The sequence below is a fragment of the Typopeltis vanoorti genome, chromosome 20 (genome assembly GCF_054136105.1).
Source record: "Typopeltis vanoorti isolate ZY-2024b chromosome 20, IOZ_Tvanoo_1.0, whole genome shotgun sequence".
Taxonomy (NCBI): Eukaryota; Metazoa; Arthropoda; class Arachnida; order Uropygi; family Thelyphonidae; genus Typopeltis; species Typopeltis vanoorti.
The window spans coordinates 32,898,882-32,921,338 of record NC_143568.1 but is presented as its reverse complement, the minus strand read 5'-3'; the positions used below and the strand labels follow the sequence as shown (position 1 = coordinate 32,921,338).

Genomic DNA, 22,457 nt, shown 5'->3' with positions numbered 1-22,457 from the left:
ACTATTCATCAAAGTAACCATATAGGAGGTGTTGGAAGTATTTTCTGAAAACAAAGGCACATTTGGCTAACCAATAAGAGCCTCCACTAGTAATAATGATAAGAGTCTTCATAGCTCATTCAATAATAATGATAGCCTTTGATTGGATAGACCTTTGTTTTGAATACCTTCTAGGGTGCAAAGAATGCTTATAAGAGGTTTTCAGATGAATGCACTGAGTTCACCAGTCTTATGTGGAAATGGTGGGGTTTTCCTCTCTTAAAAACTCTGTTTTTTTTTTTCAAAAGTAAAAACAGCAAAATTAAAATCAAAAGTAAAAATCACATGATGCAAATTTTCTTCTATATTTAGAATTCTTTTGATTATGCCAACTCACTTTTATTATTGAAACAAATCAGAATTTTTATCCTGCAAAACACACAAACTGGACATATTAAACCTAGATTGCATGCATAGAGAAATATGCATGCAATCAAGGCTTAATATGCATGCTTTGTATAGTACGCCCACACTTTGTAGAGCTTCGCTTGGCTTGGTGCCAAGAATAGTCGATTCATATGCTGAAGGGGAAGAAAGAAATGAAGGCCATACGAATTGGTCGCCAGCACGCGAAATCACGTGCTTTATAGATAAAATTTTCCAACTGTTTTGCACGCAAAATAGTTACCACTTTAAAAACTACAATGGCCATAAAAGAGAAGCTAATTTTCTGCAATGTAATAATAAACAACTCATCCCATAAGACAGATTGATTACCATATTATCGGAATGGATTCTCCTTTTTGTGACATGCCAGAAGTGTTGAAGGGTCTCAAATCTGTGGGCGTACTATAGCTTTAGTTGCTTTGGCTGTAATTCCAGACAAACAAACAAGTTAATCATTATCTACTTATATTCCTCCCTCCTGATTTTATATCGCTCTCTTGGCAGTCAGGTATGTGAAACATAAGAAGTTTTTGACTGAAGGTAGCTAAACAGTCTCATAAGAAGGTGACAAGGATTTTTATTTTTCTCTTGGGGAAACTCTGATGTTTCATCCTGAAAATCAAGTTGACTGACTAGAGAAAATTAGATAATTAGCAAACATGATATATAATGATATGATTGCTAATTGTCAAGATATATTTTCATTCTGAATAATCCCTGAATAGCAAAGACACCCACATTTTTTCAGTGTCTGCTTACCATCACTTTGCATGCTTTTTTAAGACTTAAGAGATTGATGAGACTTATCCATGCAACTGTTAGAAGTTAATTTCTAATGACGTTTTGAATCAACTTTTTATATTATCTATGTGTTGCTTAAAAGATACACACACACACACACATAAAATATGTAATTTTGGTATAATACAGTATAGTCTTTTTATGGTTAAATATGATATTAATTAAAAGTAAATGTATAATAGCTGTTTTCTTTAAAATTGATTATATCATAGAATGAAGAAGAAATACTACTCATGGGATGAATGTATGAATCTAAGAGAAGTGAAGGTATAACATAAGCATTTTTTGCATATTATAGATGTAATTTTTGTATATTATTTATGTAATATAGTCATCTGATAAATTACAGAAATCATAATAAAGAATTTTAATCAATATTTAGATTATTAATTACAAGACAGTATATACTAGAACAATGACAGGACAATAGAAAGTATAGTTTGGCAACTGTTGAAAGTCCCCAGATCATGCACATTGCTCTTTCCAACTAAAGGACTTTCAAGAGTCTTATTAAGGGCTTTTTCAACTGAATATGAGTTAACTGGTCTCATATGGATGTACAGGATATTTCATCCCACAGAACAAGTAAACCAGTCAGAGGAACATGCAGTTTACAGGCATAATCCCAAATAACAACATTCATGTCCCCCCCCCCCCCACCACCACCACCATCACTACCTAAACACACCATACTATCCATTATAACAAATTATTCCTGGTGGTCCCTACAGTGTGCTGTAATGAGAGTTTCACTGTACAAAAGCATGATGGAATCTGTAAAAAAAATCAGCACTGTGGATATCAGAAGAGTACTGTTGTGGTACAACAGTGCCTCACCAAAGATCAGCCAACAAGTCTTTCATTCTCACCAGAATTTTTTCTCCATGTAACTTTTCAGTGGAAAAAATGAACACTACAAAGTACCTATTCATTATGACTAATCAGGTACATTTCTTCATGGTGACTGTCTTCCCATTTGGTATATGGGTTCCAGCACAGAAGCCATGCTATATTGCTGGTATCATTTGAGAATGGTTCACCAATGGGCAAGGGATATGATCTGGTGGACTTTGAAAATAAGCCATAACTGTGGAGTATCAGTATTGTAGGCTGTTTACAGTGTGCGATAGTTAAAGTGTAGAAGTAGAAGGTTACTGAGCTGAACAGCAGTTACCAGGCCATGTGTGCATTCAAGTCTCTTCAATGCTTGTAGTGAACACAGGTTGATTCCCCCCCCCCCCAATGTAAGTCCATAGATGAAATACTATGGAATGGCTTCCAGCATAACATCTTTCATATATGCCTTTGAGGTAGATGCCCCTGCTTATACCTAATCATTGATGACTGCTTCTATAGTTTGCATTTGAGAGACAGCATTCAACAATTGAAGACCAGAAAATTGTTTTTTTCAGACAAAGCTTGTTTCTAGCTGTGCTATATGGATTGTAGTTAGAAGATTCGAAAACCTGGGAACAGGAATCACACTGGTGTCATGGTCCAGAAAAAACAGGCAGGGGATAGTAGCATTTTGATATGGGAGGTATTTTTTGGGAATCTCTTGGAGCCCTGATACCTGTAGATTGTACTATGAACACTACAAAGTACCTATTCATTGTGACTGATCAGTACATCTCTTGATGGTGACTATCTTCTCAGATGGTGTATGTGTGTTCCAACATGGAAGCCATGCCACATTTGTGGTATCATTTGAGAATGATCACCAAACTTGATAGCAACTTCCATAACCACTGAATTCACTGAATTTGAATATCATAGAACATCTATTGGATTATGTGGATCAAGAGACGATGTTGTACAGCATACCCCTGCAACATTTAAAGGCCTTAATGGAGTCCATGACATGTTGCATAGCATCTAACCTAGCAGCAAGAAGAGGAGCCTCTTGTTGCTAGGTCAGTTGCTCAAATATGGAGGTATAAAAGTTTTACAGTAGCTGCATTGGATAATTCAGAAGGTCGAATTTCAGTGGATTGGAGCAGAGCTCTCATAGTACCTATCTATAAAAAGGGAAATAAAACTGAATGCGAGGATTACAGAGGTATTTCCTTACTGAATGTTCCTGGTAAGATTTATACAAGTATATTTGAGAAACGGTTAAGAACAATTGTGGAAGGGAAGCTTGGTGAAGAACAAGCTGGATTCAGGCCAAATAGAGATTGTCAGGATCAGATTTCCACTCTAAGACAAATAATGGAAAAATCTTGGGAATATAACAAGGATTTGTTATATTTGTAACAAGGTGCCTTGAGGAAAGCTCTTCAAAACTATAGTTATATGGTGTAAATGGACATTATATCAAGCAATACATAGTCTCTATTTAAGCTGTAAGTCAGCAGTTAGAACTGAAGGAGGTACAGGAAGATGGTTTGAGGTAAAATCAGGTGTGCAACAAGGGTGCACATTATCTCCACTGTTATTCGTTATCTGTATGGATCACATTATGAAGGAAAGTGGTATTAAATCTGATATCAAAATTGGTGATGTCAATCTTAGCTCTTTGCAGATGATGTTATACATCTGAATAAATCCATTAAAAGTCTGCAAGATTCCCTGACTAAATTGAATAACTGTTGTAATAAATTTGTAATAAAAAAAAATCAGCAATAAAAAGACAAAGACAATGGAAATAGGCAGAAATATTGAAAACATCAACTGTATTCTGAATAGTGAATCTATTGAATAAGTAAAACATTTCAGCTATTTAGGCACAATTTTTAGTTTAGATGGTAAATTAAGTATGGAAATAAACAGAATTAGTAAAGCTGGTATGATAGGAAGTCAGCTGAATAAAAAAGCAATTAGTCAAAATACTAAATTAGCTGTATACAAGACAGTGTTCAAACTAATTTTAATTGATGGATCTGAGAGCTGGGTGAGAAATAAAACACTTGATCAAAGACTAGAAACCAATGATATGAAAGTTCTGAGAAAGATTAGTTTAGTGATGGCATCAATGGCAGTATCACATTAAAAATGAAGATACTGCATAAGGAAAGAACTTGCCATTGTTAGCATTCAGGAATGTGTTAATAGAGCTAATCGCAGGTGGTATGATCACTTAAAATAGAATGGGAGAGGAAAGATTAGCAGAACAAGTGTTCTTTGCCAGGTTGGCAGGATAAAGACCTAGGGGAAGACCAAGATATAGGTGGATTGATACAGTAAAAAGCACCTTAAAAGACAGAAATATAAGATTGAAGACTTGACAATTAACAGATTAATTTGGAGGAAAATTATTGATCAGCAGTAATGGTGTAACTTATTTCATTTATTACTGTCATAATTATCGTATACATTCTCTTAGGGAACATATCAGGAATTTGATGATTCTCCTTAAGATTTCCACTTTCTTATTAAAAATAAGAGAAGAATAGATCAAGTATGGGAACTTCATTATTTTTATTGATATTTTTGGTCAGTTCATAAAAGAATGGTAAGAAGGAATGTTTTTTTTCCTTCTCAGCAAGATAAAGTTGTTTGTGCTTCTTAAGAAAAAGAGACTTGTTTCCTTAAACTTTTATTACAACCATTAATGCAGTCAAATGAAGTATATGTGAGCACCTGGTCTTCATCTGAGCTCATGCCTGTTATTGGTTTTTAAGCCATTGGAAGAGAGTACCAAATGGCATCTCGTGATCTTAAATCTGATGATATTGTTGTGTGAAATAGTGTGTTCTACAGTCAGGTTTGCTGAGATGGGATAAAAACCTGAGATTCTGGTAGAAAAAAGCTACCTGAATGTGCTGGAGATTAACAAACTTGAGAACCAAAAATAAAAAAAAAAACTTTAGAAAAAATTTTCTCTAGTTGGTAACTAGAATGAAACATATAATGACCTTCTGGCTGTGTAGCAGTATTTTACCTGAAACATTGCTACACTGGCACATGCATATTAAATTTATTATTATTATTATTACCTGACACCTCTATGGGGTCTAAAGACTCATCGAGGGAGGGCACCTACTCTACATCTCTCCATCTCCACCACTCATTCCACCAACTACAGTGAACCACATCATCTTCTACACCAACAGCATCTACTGCCCACCATCACTGGTATTTGCACAGACAATCACAAACATCCATGCCCACGGCAGGATTTGAACCCATAGTCATTTGGTTGGAGAGTGGATACGCTAACCACTCGGCCAACTAGGCTGGCATTTATTTGTTATTAGAATGTAGATTTATAATGCTTGAATTAAGAGAGAGAGAGAGAAACAAATGTCTTGCATTTTCTGCATGTCTACTTAACTTGATTTTAATTTCATTAACAGATTTAGCACTTGTGTAAAATTGGTGATTTTTGTCTGTTTTATTGTGTTTTTTCATTGTAAAATGAATGTTATAGTACATGGGTGTCCAGCCTTTTGGCTTGCCCGAATCACATTAGTGAAGAGGAATTGTTTTGGGCTCCATATAGTTAATGTATCTAAGTAACAAAACTTTTAATTTTTTATTATAACATTAAAAAAAAAAAGGGCAGCATAAACACAAAACTAGTGAGATATTTGGCCTTGTTTATGTAAAATCAATGCATCATTGTCTGGTTCAATGGAAGTGGTTGCAATTTGTAGTGCACTCTCAAGATTCTCATCAGAAATTTTTGATCTAACTTTACTCTTTGTATGCTTCATTCTTGAAAATAGTTGTTCACAAATGTACGTACACAAATGAATGAAGCATGATTGTGATGCAAAGGATATTTTTCTTTGGGAAGATAGGTCTTATAAAAATCTAGACATGATCAAATTTTTCTTTGAGTTGAATATCTGATTGCAACTCTATACATTCCATTTGAAAATTTGAAGCTAATGTATTTATGTCGACTGAAAATGGAGTCACAAATATACAAAAAATGGAGTATTTTTTTCTGAAATCTTGAAACCTATTCTCAAATTCCTGTATCAAAATGGAAAGAAAGATAGCATATTTTTTGCATCATATAATAATATCAAAAGTTTAAGATCTTATGGGACCGCATTACTAACAGTCCAGGGCCGCACGCAGACCATTTACTGCTGGTTGGACACTCTTGTTATAGTGTGTTAGTGTAGATTTTCGTGTTTTTAGAGTATTTAATATTGTTATGACTTGTTTTTACATTATAATGTTCTCGTATATTTGTCTTTACCTTCTGTCTTGCTTCCTTTAACCCTATAATATATTTTGATATGGCACTGCATACAATCTCCTTATTAATAGTTTAAGATATAGAGCTCTATGTGCACTCTTGCTTCCTTTAACCCTAGAATATATTTTGATATAGCACTGCATACAATCTCCTTATTAATAGTTTAAGATATAGAGCTCTATGTGCACTCTTGCTGGTTAAGTAGTCAAGTAAGCGACTGACCTTTCCTAAAGGGAACTGTATCTGTGAGGAGCCAGTTCCTTTGCTAGAGATGTCTGGAGTTATCTCCTTTTTAAGGTTCAGGGAAAATTTATTTATTTGTTTCGCTGTGCCACCCTGAACCCCTAGATTGGAAATACCTTTCAGCCAAGGAGTGAACTCTCAGACTGGCACATAGTTACTTTGTCACACTTAAAATACCCCACTTTGAAATGATAATACCTTCTAATTCAAATCTAATGCTAGTCGTGACCCTCCGTTATAAAGTCTACTCCCTATATATCCCGCTTCAGTCCGAATCCTTTATGAATGGTGCATTGGATTCTTAAATTCAGGCAACCAAATGAATAAGAGCAAAAGGTTTATTTAACATATTGATAATTTTACGCAACAGAGAATTTTCAATCATTACTATATTACTAGATTACAAAGTTAAAGAAATCATGGACAATAATCAATGCTTCGGAACAATCTTGTTCAAATTCCAGCGGCTCGCGTTCTCAGTTCTCTAACCAACAAAACATTTAAGGTATTAGTAAAACAGTTAGGATTAGGTAATGCTATAACACCTTAGACATAATTAACAGTCATCACATATACTAGACATAGCCCTTGGCTTGAAATGTTCACCAACTTTGTTTATATATAATAGTCCTGTCTTAATTTTAATTAGAGTTCTAACCCATTTGAATGTCCTTGATTCTTAAATTACAAAATTCTTCCTTTCATACAAAACTTAATCAGAGGCTTCGTTTCTTGGTTCCTTTTCTCAGCACGTTGTTTTCTTTCTATGTTGTGGGTGGAAATTTCATCAGCTTAGGCTGGTCCACTTGGAATTACACATCGATCAGTTATGCCTAGAGATATTTTGGTGTGCAGATGAAACTGCATCCATCCAGCTCGCTACGTAGCCGCTACTTTCCCATGTGTACCCGCTCATCTTAATGCTTGAAACCGGTAGCGACCCACACCTCAACCAGGGCACCAGAACTCTGACCACAGAGAGAGAGAGAGAGAAAACATAAGACCTTTTTGGGGGAGTTTCCAGCCCTTTTATATCAACCTTATCAGCACCCTTCTGCAATACTTAATTTTCACCTGATACACTATTTTCTTGTACTCGTGGGTCTTGCCTTTCCGTAGCGTCTTCCGAGAAGACTACAGCGCACCACATGCCCTATGTGTACGTGACCACTTCAGACATCTCACTAATCCTGGTGTCTCGCCTGCATACTTTGACCTTGTGTTACTAGTTGGTTATATACAATTTACAAACTTTCTATCATTGCTAGCAGACAAGCTATGTATTATTTTCATTGTTAATATACAGTTTAGTAGGAACTTCAGACGTGAATACTCACAAAAATTGTACTAATCACGTTATCTTAAAGTTTTACAGGCTAATTACAATTTTACCAAAATACAAGCATTTCTCTTTTATGTGCTCAAGCTTGTTAAACTATGAATGAAACATTTCTTAGTGAATTGTATTCATTCACAATTTAACAGTATCTTTATAACTTTTTATTGTAATATTGTCAACATGAGGGTTAATGCAAAGAAGAACGGAGGCAAAGACCACGTTTGTTTGGCGATTTGAATTTCTGAGATTTTATTCAATGCAGCATATGTGTGAAATGTATTTGTCAAGAAAATTAGAGAATATGTGGAAGGAAGTTGAAACTAGAAAGAGAGAGACAGTATATATTTAGTGTTTCAAAAGTGAATGTCTGTTAGGTTATGAGAACGTAGCAAATACTGACAGTAAGATGGAAATGATGTTATTAATGTGAAGCATGCAGCTGTGTAAATAGAGGAGAATGAAATGGACATTAATAAAGATATAGCATGCTTAAATGTTATCCTTCATAGGGCAAAGATAGACAAAGAAAAGAGAAAAGGCTTCATAGTAGGCTTGAAAAGAGAAAGAAGCAGGTATAATGGATGAAGGAATAATAAAGATTGACCAAACTGACAAGAAAAAGCAAGGAGAAAATGATGTATTGAGACTCAATGATCAGAGGATTACTTAACGAAAGTGTGACAATCGTGTTCCCTGGGGCAAACGGTCACGATATTAACCACGCCATCCAGATGCAAAAAGGTATGTAGAAAGAAATGATTGTCTTGGTTGGTAAAAAAGATACAAGCTACATTGAAATTCACTATATATTAAGCATGACTACTTTGGTGAACTGTTACCCGTTTTGATCTTTGCCAAGGGACAAATAAAATTATAAATAAAAAAAAAAAGATCAAATTTAACTACACAAATAATAAAATAAATGCAAAAAATATGGTATGAAATAAAATTGCATCATTGACATCTAGAGATTACTTTTCTGGATTCCTGTTGTCTTTCTTGAATTACAGAATGCTGAAACCCTGGATTGTTAATTTTTATCTTGATTGTCTTGTCGCTTTGTGTCCTTTGTGTCTTGGACAAGATGTTATATAGAAATGGGTCATCTGTATCCTGGAGATTCTTAGGCCATCATTCTTGTTGAGATTTTGAGATAAACATTTCACAGAGTTCTTTGAATAATTTCTTTCCATACCAGTTTTGGTGCAATAAGGAATAGGTGGTGCTTTCCATGAATTCTGTGACATTTCAAGTACATGAACAGAAAGCCCTGATTTCTCATAATTATGAATTTGATGTGCTGTTCTTATTGTCTTACTGTAAGTAGGATAAAGAGGAGCATCAGATTTGGTATATATGTATTGGTGGGTAGGTAAGGAAACCATGTTTGAGAGGACTCTTTAATTGTATGGATGGCATAAATTTAATATAAACAATTAAACTAGCTTCCCAATTTATTTACATAATATTCTGCTTATTATATTAGGTGTTCCTTTTGGGTGTATTCTTGCAGTTTCTGCTGTAGCCATTCTCTGTAAATGCTTTAGAAATTCATTCTTTAACGATTGCTCATTGGAGCAAACTATTAACTCTTTATTTTTTGAGGTTGGATGGTTGTTGGAGTCTGGATATTTGGCCATTTTGTGTGTGTGTGTGTGTGTGTGTGTGTGTGTGTGTGTGTGTGTGTGTGTGTGTGTGTGTGTGTGTGTGTGTGTGTGTGTGTGTGTGTGTGTAAGCTTATATTAGAGAGTGAAGGACAATGTATTCAGAAATGGAAGTGTGTTCAAGTTTTCGATTTCACTGGTGAATTGTATGTAACTTTTGAATTTTACTGACTTCTCCAATACCTTAACAATTCCTAAGATTATCCAATAATTTTCTGATTTTGTCTTGGAGTCTCCTTTATGCTGTGGAACCCTCTTGTCCTCTTTCTCCATTGGCACCTTCCCTGAAGTTTAAAGTAAACAATCTGGTTAGAGGATGTGCTAATTCCCTTTTAATTTCTCATAATACACAAGCTGATATGCCATCTAATTCCTTGGCCATGTTTGCTTTAGGTTCTTCAATACCCTAAGCACCTCCAATTCATCATCCTCTATTCTCCTATCAGTCATTCTCACATCTCTGAGAATGCAGTTGATTCACTGCCTGAATGGTTACACCCTTGCGAAAAGATCACATAGTAACTCAGTTATTTGGTTGCTTCTGTTACCTCTACTATCAGCACTTGTTAAAGTCATCCTTCCATTGTCATTCTTCCTTTTACTTGCCATGTAGCAAAAAATTTCTTTAGGATTTCTTTTGATCAGCTTCATATTCTTGTGAGTAGCTGAACAGTTGGTAATAGGTCATTGCTAATAAGATTACCCTGGAAAATTTTTCTAGTTTAATTCAATGAGTTTGAGAGAGGGAATTCAGTTGAATCAGAAATTTTCCAGGGAGAAAACTTTCCTCTGTGGTTATTTTGACTGCATAAAATTAAGCTTAAGCAATAGATATTCAAAGAGGTCAGAGCAATAAATACAGAAATGCAATAGACTTTGATAAGGAAATTTGGAGTGAGACAAGATATTTCAATTTGACATTATCTAATATTGGGATATTATATCTGATGAATGCATGAGCACCATTCTTGAAGTGGTGATAAGAATCTTGCTTGAGGAATTCTTTTAGATAGTTCTAGCCAAGTTAAGTTCTATTAGATGTAGTAGGCCAGTTGTTGTCATGTAGGGGTCCCCCAATTTTTCTCATCCATCCCTTAGGACAGGTTGAACCCGAAAATGAGGGATTTTAAGTATGCATTTTTGATTAGATCTGTGTGTGTGTGTGTGTGTGTTCACAGGCCAGTTTGCCTGTTCTGAGGATGAAAAATCTGAGTTTCCAAGTGAAAAAAACCCTCTACCTCCGTATGAGACCGGCTAACTAACCTGTAGTTAAAAGAGACCAGATAAAGGTTCCTCAAGTCATGGATGGGAATCGAACCCAGGTCTTGCCGACTAAAGGGCTTCATCTATACTGATTGAGCTACAGAGGCTCTAATTAACACAGGGATTGTGTTAAGTAAGGCTAATAATGTTGGTAATAAATAAAAACACATGGAAGGTTTTTTGTGGAGTTTTTATGATGAACCTACACATGAAAAGTTACAAGATCTATAACATTACAGTGCCATGACTAGACAAGTGATTATGGAGAAAAATGTAGCCTGTTGATGTTTCTTAAAGAGTGGGAGAGTGTACTCAGTGGAAAAAACAGTATTAGGGAGATTGTTCCAAAAAATAGAGGTAGAAGGAAGCTGATGAGAAGTTATTTTGCTGTGTTTGAAGCTAGACAGTGTATGGGTGTTGGCCAGTGTAACTTTCTTCTAACGATGTAAGAACTCTCGAAAGCGGAGGAATGGTAGCAGCCAATTCAGAGGAGCCAGTGCCCATTAAAGTACCTATAGAAAAGCCATAGTGCTAAACTGAGTGCCAATGGTAAAGTGAATGAATGAATGAATGAAGGGAGTTTGTGAGGGAAACATCATCTGTTTAGCAGATTGCCCTCTTCTGAATATCATCAAGAATTCTTAGGGAGGTCTCGGATTTGAGAGGAAGAGAAGTAATGTTTAGAATCGAAAAAATCACCAAACTTTTGAGGCTAAGGAAGAGGCTATGTGAGTAATATGTTTATGCCATGATAAACTGGCTATGAGAATCAATCCAAGAAGAGAAAGTTGATCTTGAAAGGAAACTGGAACATTATCAAAAACGAGAGGAGATGAGGTAGGATTTTTCTTGCAGGTAATAAGGCAGACTTGAGTTTTTTGGGGATTAATTTACTAAGTTGTCTTCACCCCATTTGAGGATGTTGAGGTGGTCAGTGTTCAAGTTGCTGGTTATGGAAGATCTTGAGGCATCTAACATTAGGGTATTGCAGGGTTTATTGAATGAGTAAGAGGAACATAGAGTACTGTCATTGACAAAGCAGTGAATAGGATTTCGAGTCAGAGAAAGGAGGTCATTAATGTAAAGGAGGAAGAACATTGGTGAAAGCAGAGAACCCTGGGGAATACCAGCATTGATGGGGAAATCTGATGAGAGAAAGCCATCCACCATGACACATAATGAGCAACCAGTGAGGAAACTGGAAATCCAATCGCCGAGTTTGCAGAAGGGAGGTCGTAAGATGTCAGCTTGTTCAGGAGGCCTTGGTGCCAAAAATGATCAAATGCCTTTGAAATATCAAGAATGATAACATGAGTTTATTATTATTATTATTCCTGATACTGATACCTCCAAGGAGTCCGAAGACTCATCGCGGGAGGACATCTACAACTGTCTCTACATCTAACCTCTACTACGAATCATCTCCATCAATGCCATCTACCGCCCACCTCCAACACCACCCCAACTAGTAATTTTTGTCTGTAAATTGCGTGTGTTCTGAAGGGCCGATTTGTATGTATGCGGGATGATAAACCCGAGTTTCCGGGAGAAAAAACCCTGTTTCTCCCAATCTTTCCATGGCCTGTGTCCAAAGGTGAGTGAGATTAGCTAGGAGGTTGGATGTAGAATGAGAATAGTGGAATCCATATTGGTGATTGCTAATTAATTGTTGAGTCTCCAGGTAATGAAGTTGGTTGTTGATAACCTTCTTCATCACTTTTGAAAGTACTGAGGTGAGAGCAATGGGATGACAGTTGGATGGCTGTGGATACAGGCTGCTTTTATAGGCTTGCTTCCATGCTATTGTGCCAATGCCAGTAGAATATGATGGTTTATATAGGCAATACCAGATGGGTTTAAATTCTGGAGCACAAATGGAGGAATACCATCTGGATCAGGAGCCTTATTAGTATCAAGATAAGTGTTTTTCTGATGTCCTTTTGACAGAAGTTTAGAGAAGCATTCAGTGGGCAGTTTGTGGAAGAATGGGAGGTGATTTGCTTTGGTTGTCCAGGCAGGAGTTGGAGGAAATAACTGATGCCAAGAGGTCCACCTTTTCCTTTGGTAAGTTACCGTAGTGCCACCAGAATGCAAGACAGGTGGCAACAACAGGGAAGGACAGAAGTTACACCCAGTAGCCTTAGCAACGGATCAGAAGGCTTGACTACCAGTTAATACGTGCGCTGCCAACTACGAGTATACTCGTAGTTCGTATATGAGCTTCACAAGCCAACTATGAATATACTCATTTGTCGATTTACCGACCTCCTATGCCAAACACACAAGTTAACCCTTAGTATAATTACCTTAATTTGGACCCTTGGATTCTGAATAAAGTGGAGAGCACGTCTGGGGGCTTGATAGAAGGGAAATAATTTCAACTAAAATATAGTATATTATATATGTGCCTCAGAAGCCAATTACGAATATACTCGTATGTTGATTACCAACCTCCTATGCCAAGTGCGAGTTAATCCGTAGTATAACACATAATTTGTAAATCAATTTAAAACTAATAAAATCAATAAAAATAAAAACCAATCAATAAAATAAAAAACAATTTATTCAAATTAAGAATGGTATATTTTAAAACAATTTTCCATGCACAATGGTGGTTTTTCCTGGCAAACAGGACAATAATAACGTATTTCGTGTCCGTCGTTTGTTTCGTGTACATACATGGCATGGCTTTGTCGGGCGATTCTTGTTTTCTGTTGGTGGTAAAATTTCCAAATAATGAAAATCCCAATTCCTCCTGATATTCTCTGATGCTGTAAGCTCATCCATTCCAACAAAAACTGAGATAAATTGATCTCTAAATTTTAACGCAGTCATTGCATTTCCAGTAATCATGTTATAAAATTTATGCGCATTTTGAAAATATCTCAAAAATGCGTATTGCCAATTTCTTTGGCCATCTAATTGTCTTTCGTAAGGTGGAATAGTAAGAAAGCATTTGATCAGAAAGATCGGTGCCTGACATATCCAAATTATAATCCCTAACGATATTTGGTTTTAATTGAAATTTACCATTCCGATTTTGCGCTTCAACCATTTCAAATTTGTGCATATTTGAAATGGAAAGAACTTCCCTCTTATCCTTCCATTTGCTGACTACAACAGAACCTCTTCTTTGCCAGACAAATTCCCCTTTCTTTAGTTTCTTCTGAATAACATCTGGTGGATTGTTTTCCTACTATTTCTCAGCGTTCCACACACATACGTTTTTCTGTTGGTAAGTGATTCCGTCAGAGCTACAGAATTATAAAAATTGTCCATATGCAATACATAACCCCTGTCTAAATATTCTTCCATACAATATCATATGCGTGACCCATTTTCGCTAAAGACGATTCAGATTTTCCTGTATAAATTTTTATTTTTATCACCAATCTATTCAATTCGCATAGTTCATAGAATTTCATGCCATATTTATGTTTTTTGTTTTTTATGTATTTCCGAAATGGCAGTCTACCACGCCACAACACCATTGACTAATCAATACATAAGTTTCTGTCTGGTATGTAGCTATTTCGCATTACACTATTAAAGTGATCTAGGACTTGGTCTTAATTTGTGCAATTTATCATTAGCTGCTTGGGAATTATCTGCGAAATGCAAATGACGCAATAAAATTTGAAATTGATTTCGGCTCATTTTAGAGCACCAAAATAGCAAATTGTAAAGTTGATTTGTACTCCAATAATGCTCAATAGACGGTAAATTACAAGGACCCATATGAAGTAAAAGTCTAAGAAATAATTTCATTTCAGGTATGTCTGTTGCTTTCCAGTTTGAAATTCTTTGACTTTTTTTGATCTGCGCTCGGCTTTGCTCAATATTTTGTAAAGCACATAAATTGGTTTGTTCTACTAAAATTGTGAGAAAATCTTCAGAAAAAAAAGTTCAACTAACCTTTTGATACTGAAATTTCCAGTGTCAATTTTAAAACCTGCAGTTTCAACAAAGTCAAATTGTGCAGGGGCTCTTGTCCTGAATTTTCCCAATAAGTAGATGTTGATGTATTTGGCTGGATGCTAACTTCATCTTCAAAAGTTTCTTCATCATCTGAGTCGCCACTGGAGTCATCTGTAAGATCATCTTCGGAATCAGAACCAAATATTTCATGAAATTCATCATCGCTCATATTAGCATAAGCTTCTACTTCTATATCAGTAAGTTTTCTTTTACTGGCTATAGCGAAATTGAAGGTTCTTAGAGACTAGAAACTAAAACTAGACTAGATGCAATAAACACCATCATTAGCACATGTAATATATAGGTGGAAGTGATGTGAGATTACTCGTAGTTGGCCTATGAAACAAAATTCTGTCTGATAAGTTGGCTACGAGATTACTCGTAGTAACCTTGAAGATGGGGGTGATACGAGATTACTCGTAGTTGGCGTATGAAACAAAATTCTGTCTGATAAGCCAGCTACGAGATTACTCATAGTGACCTTGAAGATGCACAAAGCACTTGCCGTGCAGGAACAAACTATGCCTGAGAAGCGTGGCAGTGAACGTGTTAAGCAACGTATTAAGAGGAGGCAAGCTTATCGTAATTTCATTCTCATGAAGTCTACTTTGGAATCATTGATAACTTTTTTTTTTTACACATTGTTTCTGGCCATTGTGTAAGCTAAATGGGAAATTAAACCATTGAACATAAGCTGCATTTTTGTCATGGATTGCAGAGACATTTTTTTTTTTTGAAAACCAGAGCTTGGATACACATTTGCAACAGAGTGGGGAATGAAGGCTCTCATTCCAGTGTGGATTATTTTGGTTATTAGTTCAGTGCAGTTGTTTGGATCGGGAGAGCAAAAGCAGTAATCTGACCATAGAAAAGTGGCATAAAAGTTCAGGAGGTCATCCCGTTGGCACAATTATAGTGCCATGGGGTACGAGACGGAGATTGGCTGGGAGGATCTTTAGTGATGCTACCTTTTATGGTTGCTGATGAAAAAGAGTTAATTAAAGAATAGTAGCATGTAACATTGCAGGTGAAAGACTTCTAAACATATCTCACACAGCTGTCCATTCACTGGAGATAGTGTAGTACTTTTACCCATGCACACCACAGTACTTAGGCTCCTTCCAGGGAAAGTAAGTAGTGGCAGAATTATTCACTAGCTCATTGTGAATACTCCTGATGCATTTCAGTCAGGTTGGTCCTGTGTACTATTTTATGACCACTCAGCAGAACTATTTTACTGTTGACCCTTAAATTCAGAGGTTCTGGGTTCCTGTGGTATGCTTGCATGGCTTTGAAGAGTGTCACCTATTCTGCATGTAAGAAGTGATTGGGGACAGGCAAAAGAGAAATTGTAGACCAAATATGGCAACAGCCAACCCCTCTACCCCCAACTTAAAAAAAAAAAATAATAATAATAAATAAAAGCAAAGTAGTTGTATTTCATAGAGCTCTGAAATTCATCTATCACTTAAAGGTCTATATAGTTTAATATATTAAAAGTAAAATTAAAATTACATATAATCTTCCAAGCATATCACCACTACTCAAAACAGAAATGTAGAATATCTAGAGTTAAAAATTTTATTCCTTATATGTTGGCAAAGTAAGCAATAAAAGTAACACTAAATTGGGAAAAAAGATACTAGTTGTATGGAAGTTTTGCTAGGATTACAAATCAAACATCTGCAGGTTCACCTTTAATGAGGGAACTTTAAATTATGATTTCATTTTTGATTTTGTGTGTGTGTAGATACACACAAATTAGTAATTTTATTATTAAATACTAATGTGTTTAAAACTTTATTTTTATTTTATCCACATACTGTAGTCTCTTCAGAAACTAAGTCATGCTAATTTGGTCAAATTGAAAGAAGTCATTAGAGAAGATAACACTTTGTATTTTGTCTTTGAGTATATGAAAGAAAATTTATACCAACTCATTAAAGACAGGCAAGTATATTTTATATAAAGTTTTTCAGTTTGTGTTTTGAAGTATAATCAGCTAATTTTTCAGAGTTAACAATTTGGAAATACATATTTACAGTTAGAATATACAAAAGTATACAAAAATCAAAAAAAAAAAATAGAAGTGTGTGAAAACATGAACCAAACTTTGGGGATTCAGTGGACCTGAAGAAAACATTAATTGATGTAGCCGAAGAGGCAGATAGTGTGAGGTTGTCTGCAAGGATAGAAAAATCAGAACTCCATGCTGGAATCAATAGTTTATCAATAGTTCCTGGCAAATAAGTCAATATGTGCTCTAAGTGAATACAAAGCAAAATGTAAGAAAGAGAAGCATTATATAAAACAACCAGCGAAACAGATGTCATGGGAAGACTCTGGTAGGAACTTAGAAAATAAATATCAAGAAGAGGCAAAATATTCTAAAGGCTATCAAAAAAGCTTAGGAATGGAGAAAAGAGTATTGTAAAAGTAATGAGAGATAATAAAGGTGACTTGAAAACTGAAGATATTCTAGATGTCTGGAGTAATTACTCTGAAATATTGTTACGCTAAATGAAATAAGCAGGTAGAATTGAGGTAGAAAAAGAAAAAACCCATCAAAAACCTGAAATATGAAAAGCCAGCTGGTGTAGATGATATTCAACCAGAAATGCTCAAATATGGAGGTATAAAAGTTTTATAATATCTACATTGCATAATTCAAAAGGCCTGGTCAGATGATCACACTGCAGATTAAAGTAAAGCACTCATGGTGCCCATTTATAAAAAGGGAAATAAAATTATCTGAGAATTACAGAGTAATATTGAGTGGAACAAGTGAAACATTTCAGTTATTTAGGTGCAATTTTTAGTGAAAATGGCAAACTAAACATGGAAATAGACAACCAGATTAGCAAAGCTAGTATGGTAGGAAGGCAGCTGAATCAATTTATATGGATTGAGTGAAATTATCAAAACACTAAACTAGATATATACATGATGTATTCAAACCAGTTTTAACTTATGGATCTATGAGCTGGATAAGAAACAAAACACTTGATCAAAATAGAGACATTACATATGTGAGTTTTGAGAACGATTAAGAGAGTTGACAGATGACATCAGTGGCATAATTGTATTTAAAAATGAGGATATTAAGAAGGAACTTGACTTCATTAGCATTCAGAAATGTATGAGCAAAGCTGATCTCAGGTGGTAATTTAACCAAAACGGGAAAGGAAAGGTTAGCAAAACAAGTTTTTTGCCAGGATGGCAGGGAAAAAAAACCAAAAGGAAGACATTCTTGCCTAGGTTGATTGCTACAGTACGAAGGGCCTTGTAAGACTGAAATATAATAATTACTAATTTTATTATTCATATGAGTATCTCCATGGAATCAAAAGACTTATCACAGTTAGACCCAAACTACCCATTATTCACACAATACCTATCATACCTCTCTTTAAACTCATTCACCGACGAAGCACTCACAACTACTTCTGGCAGCTCGTTCCACTCATTCATCACTCTCTCTAAGTAAAGAACCTTCCACACGCCCTTGTAACCACACTCTTAGACAACTTCCAAGTATGAATCCTTGTTCTCCCCCTACTCCTCATGTATTGAAAAATTTCTCGTGTGTCAATGTTATAGAATCTCTTTAGTAATTTATAAGTTTTTATCCTATCTCCCACTTTTCTGCCTGTAAGCTAAACTCTGCAACCCACACATCTGCAATCTTTCCTCATAAGGAGCATTCCACAGACATGTCACCATCTCTGAATCCTCTCCACCACTTTTTGATCAGTGTTTTGAAAAGCTTTTCTCTGGTCATCTTGTCGCATGTCTTGTCTTCTTTTTTCATATCTACAAAACTTAACTACAGATCCTTGTCATATTTCCACAATTTTTCAACTATTTGTCTTAAAGTGAAAATCAGATATTGACAACCTCTATTTGGCCTGCACCCGGCTTGTTCTTCCCTGAGTTTCTCTTCCACAATCTTTCTCAACCTCTTTTCTAGTATGCTTGCATAAATCTTACCTGAAACACTTAGTAGAGAAATTCCCCTGTAATTCTCACATTCAGTTTTATTCCCTTTTTTATAGATGGGTACTATGAGAGCTCTACTCCAAACAGGCCTGAATTATACAGTGTAGCCACTACAAAACTTTTATACCTCCATATTTAAGCATTTCTGGTTGAATATCATCTAGTCAAGTTGCTTTTCCACATTTTGAGTTTTTGACAACTTTCTCTGCCTCAGGTATTGATATGTATTTCTCTTTGCATTCCTCTTTAAAATTTTCTAGTACATTTCTATTAGTGCTTGGTTCATTTAAAAGTAATTACTCCAGACATTTAGGATCTTCAGTTTTCATGTCACCTTTATCATCTTTGATTAGTTTTACAGTAATCTTTTTCTCTGTTTCTAAGCTTCTTCAATTGCCTCGAGAACATTCTTCTGCCTTCCTGATATTTATTTTCTATACTCTTAGCAGTCTTCCCATGACTTATGTTTAGCCACTTTTACACATAGCTTGACTCTTACATTTTTCTTTGTATTCTTTTAGGGCATCCGTTAACTTATTTGCTAGGAACTTTTCGTATGCTTTCTTCTTTTCTGGACTCCTTCTTTAACTTCTTTTTCCACCATGGCATTCTTATTTTTCTATCCTTGTAGACAACTTCACCACATACCTCCCTAGCTGAATCAATCAATGTCTTCTTTATAATTTGCCACTGGGACTACAATGTTTGGTTGTTTTCAATATGCTTTATTTTTTCTTCAATAATGTTTATATAGTTGAGTCTAAAATTTACCTGTAAAAAGCTGCTCAACTTTAATTTTCTTTAAAAATTTCTTACATCTGTTCTTTTCAATGTGATATCCATTTTTATTCTGCTTATTACTAAGTAATCTTCTTCTTTGAGTGCCATCTCCTATCGGAGGTCGGCGACCACCTTGGCAAATTTTGAGTGATTCTCAGCTATTCTGAGCAGTCTCTCAGAGTTCATACCAGTCCACTGTCTGATATCTGCCAGCCAGGATTTTCTTAGTCTTCCTTGTCCTCTTCTTCCATTTATCTTCCCTTTTATAATCAATTGAAGTATCTTATATTTTTCATTACAAAGTAGGTGACCAAGATATGCAGTTTTCCTTCTTTTTATGGTATCTAAAAGTTCACGTGATTTCCCCATTTGTTTCAGTACTTCCTGATTGGACGTTTTTGCTGTCCATGGGATTTTTAACATTCGTCTGTATAACCACATTTCAAAGGCTTCAAGTCTTTTTATTGATGTTGTCTTCAAGGTCCAAGTTTCTGCACCGTACAGCAGTACAGACCATACTTAGCATTTAACCATGCGTGCTCTAAGTTTAAACTGCGGTTACACAGTGTTGATTTCATCAAGAGAAAATTTTTTCTTGCCATTTCAATTCTAACTTTTATTTCCATTTCTGGATTGCAATCTTCATTTAACCAGCATCCGAGATATTTAAACTTTGTCACCCTTTCTATTTGTTTCCTATTTAAAGAAAGTGCTAAATTAAGAATTGGTTTCTTACTTATGACCATGAATTTAGTTTTGGTGATATTTATTTTTAATCCCATTTTTTCGCTCTCTGCATTTATTAGCTCCAAAAGATTTTGAAGATCCTGAATATTGTCAGCCAGAAGAGCTGTATCATCGGCATATCGGATGTTACTGATGATTTCACCATTTACACTAATCCCTTCCTTTCTTCCTTCCAAGACTTTTTGAAATATGGCTTCTGAGTAGATGTTAAAAAGAAGAGGTGGCAGCACACATCCTTGCCTTACTCCTCGTTTGATGTTAATGGAGTCTGTAATAATGTCATCAACTTGAACAGATGCCTTTTGGTTCCAATATAAGTTTTCAATGATCCTGATGTCTTTACCATCTAATCCAATTCTTTTTAATAGTACAATCATTTTAGCATGTTGGACTTTGTCAAATGCTTTCTCGAAGTCGAAAAGCCGAGTTGGGTATCACTGATGGTGTCTTCACATTTTCTGTATATTCTTTTTTGAATTATTTTCAGAAACATTTTGAGAACGTGACTCATTAGGCTGATCATTACAAGTTTTCGCATTTACTTTTTTAGGTAGCATGATGAAGGTCGACTGTAACCAGTCTTGAGGGATTATGCCTGTATCGTAGATCTTATTAAATAGCTTTACTAATATGTTAATGTTGTCACCTTCTAATAACTTCACTATTTCTGCCGGTATTCTATCTGGTCCTAGGGCTTTACCATTTTTAGCTGAGTTCAATGCACATTCTACCTCTGATTTTAGAATGCATGGACCTTCCATATGTTCATAAGTATTTTCTGGGTTCTGTCTGTCATCAGTAAAGAGTTCTTCTATATATTTCACCCATTCTTGTATTTTGTCATCCTTTTTGGATATAATTTCTCCCTTTTTGTTTCGAAGGATACAGAATTGTTTTTTCTTATATATACCTGAGGTCTCTTTCATCTTTTTGTGTAGATTAAAATTGTCATGTTTTTCCTGTAGAATTTCTATTTCTTTACATTTTTCATTCATCCAGATTTCTTTTGCTTTTTTGATCTTGTGTTTAATAATTTTCTGAACCTCTGTATATTTTGTTGGATTATGATTTTTATATGATCTGCATTGATCCATGAGAGAAAGAATTTCATCAGTCATCCAATCTTTCTTTTTTACTGCTCTATTAGGACATAAGGTATTGGTACATTTCTCTATGAAGACGGATTTCAATTTGTCCCACGATTCATCAACCCTCATGATGTCATCATTCTTGATAAGTGCTAGCTCTTGATTCAGATCTTGACTCAATTTGCTTCTTATCTCTGTGTTTTTTAATTTTCCCAAATCAAACCTTTTTTGTTGAAGTTTCTTAAGCATAGCTTTCAGTCTAAGTTGTAACTCTGCCACCAGTAGGTTATGATCAGAAGCAATATCTGCACTAGGATAGGTTTTTGTACTCTTTATAGAACTTCGAAATCGTTGATTAATTAGTAAGTAATCAATTTGGTTTCTGACTATATTCCCATTATTATCCTGTGGTGATCGCCAAGTATACAATCTTCGAGGTGGTAGCTTAAACCATGTGTTTGTGATTATTAGCTCCTCTTCCTGGCAGAATTGAAAAAGACGGTCACCTCTCTCATTTCTTGTGCCCAGTCCATGTTCGCCAACTACATCTCCACTTCTACCTTTCCCAACTTTAGCATTGAAATCACTCATGACTATGTTAATATCATGCTTTTTTGTATTTTTCATTAGTTCTTTTAATTGATCATAAAATTCTTCAATCTCTGTATCACTCTTGTCAGCAGTAGGGGCATAGACTTGTATAAGATTAACATCTAGTGGTTGTCCTTTCAGTTTTAATAACATCATCCTATCTGAGTAAGGGATGAAGCTCAACAGTGACTTATTGATCTCTTTGTTTATTATTATTCCAACTCCGTTTTGATGGTTGTTTTCACAACTTCCAGAGTGATACATTGTCATGTCATTGACTTGAGTTTTGCCTGATCCTGGCCACCTAACTTCACTCATTCCTAAAATTCCAATTTCAAGTCTTTTCATTTCTTGGATAACATTTCTTAGCTTACCTGCTTCAT

The 22,457-nt window shown here is 35.3% G+C and overlaps 1 protein-coding gene across 2 annotated transcripts in view; it reads left to right on the top strand.

Annotated features, from left to right (window-relative positions):
* Positions 1 to 22,457, top strand: part of LOC150095350 (serine/threonine-protein kinase dyf-5) — a 337,365-nt gene that overhangs the window by 117,957 nt on the left and 196,951 nt on the right. For both annotated transcript variants that reach the window (XM_090410825.1, XM_090410826.1), the window contains exons 3-4: positions 1,440 to 1,494; positions 16,698 to 16,819. In XM_090410825.1, coding sequence (XP_090266951.1) covers positions 1,440 to 1,494; positions 16,698 to 16,819 — 177 coding nt within the window. The remainder of the gene's footprint in view (positions 1 to 1,439; positions 1,495 to 16,697; positions 16,820 to 22,457) is intronic.